The sequence below is a fragment of the Cornus florida genome, unplaced genomic scaffold (genome assembly GCF_030987335.1).
Source record: "Cornus florida cultivar Cherokee Brave unplaced genomic scaffold, ASM3098733v1 CherokeeBrave_3.0.0_Hap2_Chr04, whole genome shotgun sequence".
Taxonomy (NCBI): domain Eukaryota; kingdom Viridiplantae; phylum Streptophyta; class Magnoliopsida; order Cornales; family Cornaceae; genus Cornus; species Cornus florida.
In genome coordinates this window covers 82,324,253-82,332,418 of record NW_026775574.1, presented here as the reverse complement: position 1 = coordinate 82,332,418, position 8,166 = coordinate 82,324,253, and the positions used below count along the sequence as shown (strand labels likewise).

Sequence of the window (8,166 nt, the reverse complement as noted above, 5' to 3'; positions counted from 1 at the left end):
GTTCCACCAATGGCAAAATGGTAGGTTGCAGCGGAACTTCAGGCCAAGTCGTTGGCAAATTTTGTGAAAAACTTGCTACTGGAGTGGCTAGAAAGTTACTGCTTACGGAAGTTACTGGATCGGCTAAATAGTTACTGGCATGGTTGATGATTGAATGACCTGTTGAAAAATCGGCTGAGAGGCAGAGTTTTAGGTATCAGAAGTTATTGTTTGTACCAGCCTGCTTTGAAAAGTGGCAGATAACCGAGAGAAAGATTTTTCCATATTATCCAAGCTAGCGTTCATTCTGTCGATAGCCTCCATTGCTAATGACACTTGATCACCAATGGTAGATGGTCGAAATATCATCAGTTGTGGTATTATAACCTTACCAGATGTCCGGCCGGGCGTGCCAATTAATGTTTCCACAAAATTGGGACACTTAGAATTTGCAAGCGTGCCAGAATCTAATGAATTGAAATGCAATACTGAAAGTAAGTGCATTAATGTAAAGGAATTGAAATTGACTTGTATTGAAATTGCATGAATTAAAATACTGAGTATTGAATGTTGATTGATGTCGTTGAGAGAATTTAAAATGTAGTCATAAGTACACTATTTATAGGCATTACAAGTCTTACAAGAAGGACCCATGTCCTATAAAGTAACTGCCTATTTCTTTTTTACAAGACACTTGTCTCATGTCCAGGGGTAGAATCCTAACTTCCAGACCCACGAATTGTGTCCTTCTTCCACTGCTGCCATGTGTCCCCACGAGTTATCCCATGATCCTTCAACTGCAAACCTATTATCCAAATAAAAGATATATATATATATATATATATATATATATATATATATATAGTCTTCATAACTTGCAAACTGATTGTTAGTCCACTACCTTCAAAATAGGCCTTCATCTCTTATCCTTATCTCTGTGATTACCAAGTGTCCAACCCACTTCTTTGTTTGTAGCATTGAGTTGACCCACTCTCTTTTCTGTAAACATGCTCCATGTAGCTAGTTAACACCCTCAATTGTAGGAACTACACTAATTCACTATAGCACGTACCCATTATCCTTGAATTTAAGAAACCAATAAATTATCATTTTAAACAAGTCCCTCTTTTTTAAGACTTGTTTGGATTACTAATTATACCCATTTTGTGGCTGAATTATATAGTTAGCTGTTACTATATAATTCTGCCACATGTGAACTTCTACATTCTTCCAAGTGTCAGTTGAAATATACACATTTGTTATCTGCCGGACCACACAAGTGGTGGAATTTTATTTCCCTTCAATGAAGCCCACCTGTCAATCTATTGTTTGACCATGAATTTGGTCCACTTGTCTCTCTCTCATTTGTCCACGTGGATGCCAAAGTGGCTGCCACTTAGTCTGCCATTTCTGTGTGTCAACAAATGGATGGAAATGAAATATTATGTTTATAATAGATTTTTAAAGGAAAAGAAAAGAAACGAAGAGATTCGAAAGGATACAATTTAGGCATCATATGTTGGTTTTTAAAATGAGAGGAAATGGAGGGAAATGAAAAGAATGGCTAGCATTTTTAATAAAATTTTATTAATACTAATTTTGCCCTTATTTATATATAAAAAAAAAATCAAAAACGTAATTACTATTATTTCTTTTATTAATCAATCAAACATAATAATGCTCCGTTTGTTTGGATGTAAAATATTTATTTATTTTTTGGTGTTTGGTTGTCATAAAATATTTATGAAGAAAAAATATATATTAAAATTTAACAAAAATAATTTATCTATAAATTTTCAACAAATTATTTTACATGTCCCGCCCAATGGACTCGACCTCAACTTTAATATAAACTTTTACCAAATACTAATAAAGTAAAAATAAAAAAAAAAATTTACTTAAAAAAATATTTTTTGTCGAAACAAATGAACCTAAGTGATTTAATAGTATCATCTCTTTCCTTTTTCTTCTTCTCTCTTATCCTTTTTCTTTTTTTTCTTTTTTTTTTTTTTGTGCTATATTAAAAATAGCATGATATGATTGGATCATATCATGTCATTTGATGGTAGTGGGCCTCACATGGGATGGATTTTTTTTTCCTTTTTTTAAGCTCCTAGTTACGCATAAGGAGAAAAGTATTGTTCAAAAAATAGTACAGATGTCATTTAATTATTATTATTATTATTATTATTCATTTAACTCTTTTGCCCTACATAAATGGAATGGCAGTGATATTTCCTCATTGCCATTTTCATAGAAATACCTTGTCATTTATGTGTGTTGTATTCACAGAAAGTGGGTATAAAATATTTAAATTATTCAACATCCTTGTCATTTTCATTTCCTTCTACCTGTAAGAGTCGCGTACCATATAATAATTTAATTGAGGAAGTGCCTCTTGAATTATTGAAAGATCAACAACTAATTCTTGAAATATTAAATTTACAACTAATTTTTTTAATTATGTTATTTTGTTGCAGATCGTCCCATCTGCCCATCTAACAAGGCTCCGATCAAATTTTACCGTTAAAATGAGCATGTGACGGTCACATGACACACTATAATTTTAATAACTATAATATCCTTGTGAACATGAAAAGACACTAACGCCCCTTACGTACGTTCGTTCTCTATCCCGTCTTCTCTCTGAAATTGTTATGAACCTTCTTCGAGTTTTTTATTTATTCTTTCAGTTTCTGGTTTGTATGACACTTTGACTTGTTTAATGCAAAAAGATATTACAATGTTAGTTGTCAAATTCTTATTGGTCCAATGAATTGCACTATCAACGTCATCTTCTATCATATTCACTTAAATTTATAGCTATTGAAACTATGTCCTTTTAAAAAGGTTAAATATGTTTTTTAATTTTTTCAATGACATGCTATTCTTAACAGCAACAACATCATAGTTTAGGAGTTAGTTGCAAAATCCAAGTAGTTCAGGTGTTTTTTTTTTTTTACACACTTTTTTCTAATATATATATATATATATATATATATATATATATATATATATATGCATTCCAGACTAAAATATGTTATCAGTCAAAGCAACCCATGACTTGTTATATAGACATGGTCCAACCGGTTTGAACGCATAATATTTCTCAGTCTTATGTTTACATATTCAGTAAAAGAAAATTCTCATGGATTGAAAAAAAATAATAATAAAAAAAATAATAATAATAAAATTACATAAAACACCTCAGATATTTTTATCTGGTGCATGTAGATAGAAGTTGGAGGATGTAAAACAAAGGTCCAAGTTGACCGTTTCACCGAAGGGAATCAGAGTATAAATTTATGTTTTTAACTTTGGAGTTAAATCATTTGTTTTAATGAAAACAATTAGAAGGTATTGTGTATTGGTAAGTTACGTTTTCGCCCCCTCAAAAAATCTAGTTGGGAGTTACTCCAGCCACCTATGGTAGTGTGTAAGTGGGTCACGGATCTAAATAAAATAAGGTTATTTTTATCTGGGTAAAGATAGTAATTTGAGTTTAATGAATGAATAATTTGATTTTCTCACAAAAAGAAGGTTATTTTGGTCCAATTAATTTTTTACCCCTCACTGGTTTGATGTTCAAATGCAGACGGAGGTCAACTGTCAAGTCAATGAAATCCCAAGACTAGTGGACCAATATATCGCGCCAACTTCCATTGACAGCACTCTTTGCATCAACCAGAAATTCCTTCAATTATTTAGAAAACATTATATTTAGAGCTTACAAAGAAGAAAGACTCACTGCACATACAACAAAGAATCAAAGAATGAAAAATGTTGAGAAAGTACATTCACATCCCCAACACCTGCTAAAAGCTCTTATTATAAAAACTAACTAAAGGAGGCACAAGAAGTGCCCTTCTGCTTGTCAAAGATCTCAGAACCTCTTAAACTCAGCAGAATCAAATCTTAGTATGTCATTCAACCTCTGAAGGAAATTTGAACCCTAATTAGCAGCTGAAACCATAGGCCTTGGGCTAGGGAGTCCCATATATGAAAGTCTAGGCGAAACCAGGATCTTCGGACTTGGTCGTGGCGAGGGAATCGGAAGGAAATACCTTGAGTGACCAGGTGTGAGCTTGGGTGACAGGTTGACCTGTTCAAGTGCCTGCGTTTGCAACTCCATTGGGTAGTCCCTAACGCACCCAATACGCGGACCTACGCCACTGGTCCACTTGCAAGATAAGCGCTTGGACAAGTCAAACACGGGTGCTTCTACATTGGTTGCTTTGGTGCCCATACCATCTTCTTCAGGAGAAGTTGTGTCAAATTTATCATTCATGGACCCATTGACATTGGCAGCATCTATATCTGTTGATATTTTAGCTGTGGACAGATCATCCACTGTCTCTGTCTTGGAGTCCTCATCAATAACTTTAAATGAGGTGCTATCATCATCTATTGCACGTCTCTGCAGTAAAATGGTGAATATCAGCTATGTTAATTCGTCGCGAGTTAGTAAATCTCAGAGATTGACCATGTAAATTAGTTGAACATTTCATAAGAGGCTTTGAGTAATCTTTGGTGTGACATATCAATGTTCATACATACAAATGCATAAATATAATGGTAGAACGGTTAATTACCTTAACATTAGTCAAGTCGACATGATATTCCTCGAGGAAGCTAATGAATTCCTTGAAATTGTCTTCGGTTGGGAGATAGTGACCGCTATATGGCCATATTGCCTGAGGTAAATAACAAAGAATAAGCTCAAATGGATATAGCAATATATATATACACACACGTGTAAGCATTTATGTACAATTTCTACCTCAAGAATCCCATCATGGGCAACCAATCTACCAGCTGCTGTTGTAGCACCTCCGGATAGAAAACTAGAGTGTTGAAAAACACCTTTCTTTTTCTGTCCCACATACAAATTCCTCGATGTGCTGAGGACAAAAATCCACTTAGAACCTTCAATTGTATTTAGGAGAATCCCATTTTGCTTGTATGTAAGCTTTCCGTCGTCCACAATCACTTCATATGCATCCCTTTCTTTCTGTGAGAGCAAAATACAGAATGTTTGAGATTCACACAAATGTTCATGCACGCTTCTATTGCACAGATCCTCTTATTAGTGTACATATATACGCGTATTCACGCACACTAGGAGGAGGGGTGTTATCAATTGTAATTGCAAACTGTCAAAGGGATAGGACTTACAGGTCCAAGATATGTGATGCATTGACGTTGTAGAACATTTCTTAGGCAACTTTCAAGATTTATCTCTTTACCATCACCGACATCCAACCTTCATTTAAAGAATAGAAAACTAAAAGGTTAACAACATGGTGTAAAAGGTCAGGTATCACTTATGTACATGCTTATATTAGAAGAAGAAGATTGTATCAAAACATAGCACGCTTACCAATAAAAGAAAGGTTGAGTGCTCTTGCTCTTCGACCATACATCATAGTAAAAATGTAAATTGTGTCCATATCGATGACGCGGATCAATCTATAATACAAACAGAGAATAATGAACTATATTAGTCCCTTATATGGCTCCAATTTCAACAATCAGAAATTATATCCAACAATCCAAGTTTATAAAGACCCCGTAGCTGTATGTATTACCCAAAAGCCCCAAACTTCGACTCGGTCTAAAATCCTTTGTGGGTAACTATAATAGCATTTAGCCTTCTTCATTCAAAGAGAAATGCATGGAAATATATTACCTTGCATTTCTAATAAATAAGGAAATATATGAATTCTTCTCATGACCCACCATTCTCTATGGCTCAACTGTTTCCCCAAAGACAAATCAACAAGGGCCAACATGCTTCTATCAAACCATCCCCAATTTTCATTGAGAAAACATGAGGACTCAAAACACGTCTACTTTTGGTCCTTCTCAGTTCGCATGACTACAAAGTATATGGGGAAACTTAAATTATCAATGCACAGATGGTCAAAGTTCTGAGTTACTGCATCAGATTGACGAGCCTAATTGACACAATTAATATTTGAACTAGTTATATATTATCAGACATGTTTTATAAGTTTGTGGTCTTACAGCTTCAAGCCAATGTTGTAGAGCTAGTTTTTGAGCATTCTCATCCTTGGATAAACCCTTCCCAATCTGCAGAAGGCAATAATAGGATAATATTATTATTTAATAATACTCCAAATATAACTGGTAATTTGTAATGTACTAATAACAGACCTTGGCAACCCTTGTCCTCGCACGTTCCCACCGTGAGTGAGCAGTTTCTGATTTCGCAATGTTGAAGAATGACACCGAGTTCCGTTGTAGAGCTGCAAAATCTAAGGCCTTCCACCTAAAATATTTAGATAAAAGACAGAAGAACAAATCAATCAATACACCAAAGTAACTAAAGACAGTCTTCAGGCAAATGGTAATTTAACACAAGTAATGAATTAGCTTATGTAGATACAAACCATAGCTCTTCAACCACAACTGCACAATCAGCTAGGTTCCTTCTAGTCCTGTAACTCTTGTAGACTTTCTGAACCGTCGTTGCAGCAGCATCAAGCTCGTGAACGGGTCTTGGAGAAAAAAATACGAAAGGTTCAGGACGTGGAATTGTGGGCTTTGAATTATGGACTCGGACTTGATCATTGTCCTTCGAAGTCATGAAATTCATATTCTCTTTGTCAATAACCAAATCCTTGAATAAAACAGGGCTTTTGAGCTTTGGTTTTAAAGACTGCGGTCTTTTATCAGACCCATCAGCCTTGTCAATGGTTTGGAGATCATCTCTCTTGAATCCAACTGTTCTCAAGCTCAATTCTCCATCTTCTCTTTCAAAGCTCATAGACCACACTAGGACCGTTTTGATGGTGTCCAGTGAACCGAAAAACTTGTGTCTCAGTATCTCTTTCCACGCCGAAAAGAGAATGGAAAGAGAGAGGCCCATTTGTGATTAGAGAGTAACAAAACCTGTTCAACAGCAATAAAGAACAAATTTTGTCAAAGCTTTCCAAGACATTAAAACGAAGGACAATTCTATGAGTTCAGAGGTAATAAAATAGGATCATTAGCAACTTGTTGCAATATATTCAGAGAATATGAAACTGGGTTGTCAAAAGAACAAACACATAACATGCTTTACACTCCAAGAAAAGTCTTTTTTTAGTTATAGAGAAGGATTGAAGAAGAATCAAAGAGAAACCAAACCCTATTGTTCAATCACACACACTGAAACCCCCAAATCATTTCTAGGGCAATATGATTCATTAAGCAAGTCAAATTCCCAACTAAACAACAGCTTAAAACTCATTTTACACCCAAAATCAAACAGTACCTACTATTTATCATCAAAACATCCAAACCAGAAACAAAACCAGCATTTTAACTAAAACCCATCAAGAACAAAGAACTAACAATCAACATACACGATCATAGAACATTAAAACATATACCCATTAAAAACTAGATAATTAATTTATCAAAAAAAAAGCTATGAATCAAGGTTCTTTACCCTGAAATTCAAGACCAGATCTTCAGAAGCTCTCTCTCTCTCTATCAAGTTATCTCTCTCTAAAACAAGGCACAATTGAATATCCAAGAACTCTGCAGGTGTATGGTGCAGAACACTCTCATTCCACCTATATATATAGTCATAGTTTGAAAAATCAAAGTAGCGTGCCAAAAAGTAAAACGCAAAAATAACCATATAAAAAAATTTTGGGGTCTACGGGACCTTCAGTGAAGTTCACCAGAAGGACTAAAGAAGTACCATACTTAACCTCGTGCCAATCAGGCAAGCATTATTGACTTTGCTTACATAATTCTTCCTTAAAAAATAAATAAATAAATAAATAACAACAACTTAAGTTAAACTAGTGTAATATATATATATATATATATATATATATATATATATACCCATTTTGGGGTGGGGCATTCTGCCTACACGGGGTGATGTACCCGAACACATCTGGTGAATTTCACTGAATTAATTAATTAAAAATTAAATCTGACTTTGATACCTTCCGCAACTAGTCGAGTGTTTCGTGATTTGACACAAAAATTTAAATTATAAAGTGCGGCTAACACCCAATCCATATATATCGATACACTTTTCCATCCAAATCTTTTTTGAGACAAATTTCCCTTGTAACATCTATACCCATACAATGGATCACGATTCCCTCCAATTTATATAGTTATTTTAAAATATTATCCAACACATTTATATTAAAAATACAT

General features: G+C 34.4%; 1 protein-coding gene across 1 annotated transcript; it reads right to left on the bottom strand.

The window, feature by feature from the left end:
* Nucleotides 1-3,653: 3,653 nt before the first annotated feature.
* Nucleotides 3,654-7,552, bottom strand: LOC132303680 (IQ domain-containing protein IQM1-like). Its single transcript, XM_059801040.1, has 9 exons — nucleotides 7,436-7,552; nucleotides 6,393-6,894; nucleotides 6,157-6,271; nucleotides 6,007-6,072; nucleotides 5,360-5,448; nucleotides 5,155-5,242; nucleotides 4,760-4,990; nucleotides 4,572-4,673; nucleotides 3,654-4,396 (listed from the first exon to the last, which is right to left on the bottom strand). Exons 2-9 carry the CDS (start codon nucleotides 6,869-6,871, stop codon nucleotides 3,932-3,934), a joined length of 1,635 nt encoding a protein of 544 aa, XP_059657023.1. The 5' UTR covers nucleotides 6,872-6,894; nucleotides 7,436-7,552; the 3' UTR covers nucleotides 3,654-3,931.
* Nucleotides 7,553-8,166: the final 614 nt, after the last annotated feature.

Excerpts from the sequence above, each read along its gene's own strand:
- LOC132303680 (XM_059801040.1), bottom strand. The coding sequence starts at position 6,871 with ATGGGCCTCTCTCTTTCCATTCTCTTTTCGGCGTGGAAAGAGATACTG. Across the intron at positions 5,449-6,006 it reads TACAACATTGGCTTGAAGCT|ATTGATCCGCGTCATCGATA; the intron begins GTAAGACCACAA and ends TTTGTATTATAG. Across the intron at positions 4,991-5,154 it reads GCATCACATATCTTGGACCT|AAAGAAAGGGATGCATATGA; the intron begins GTAAGTCCTATC and ends TTGCTCTCACAG.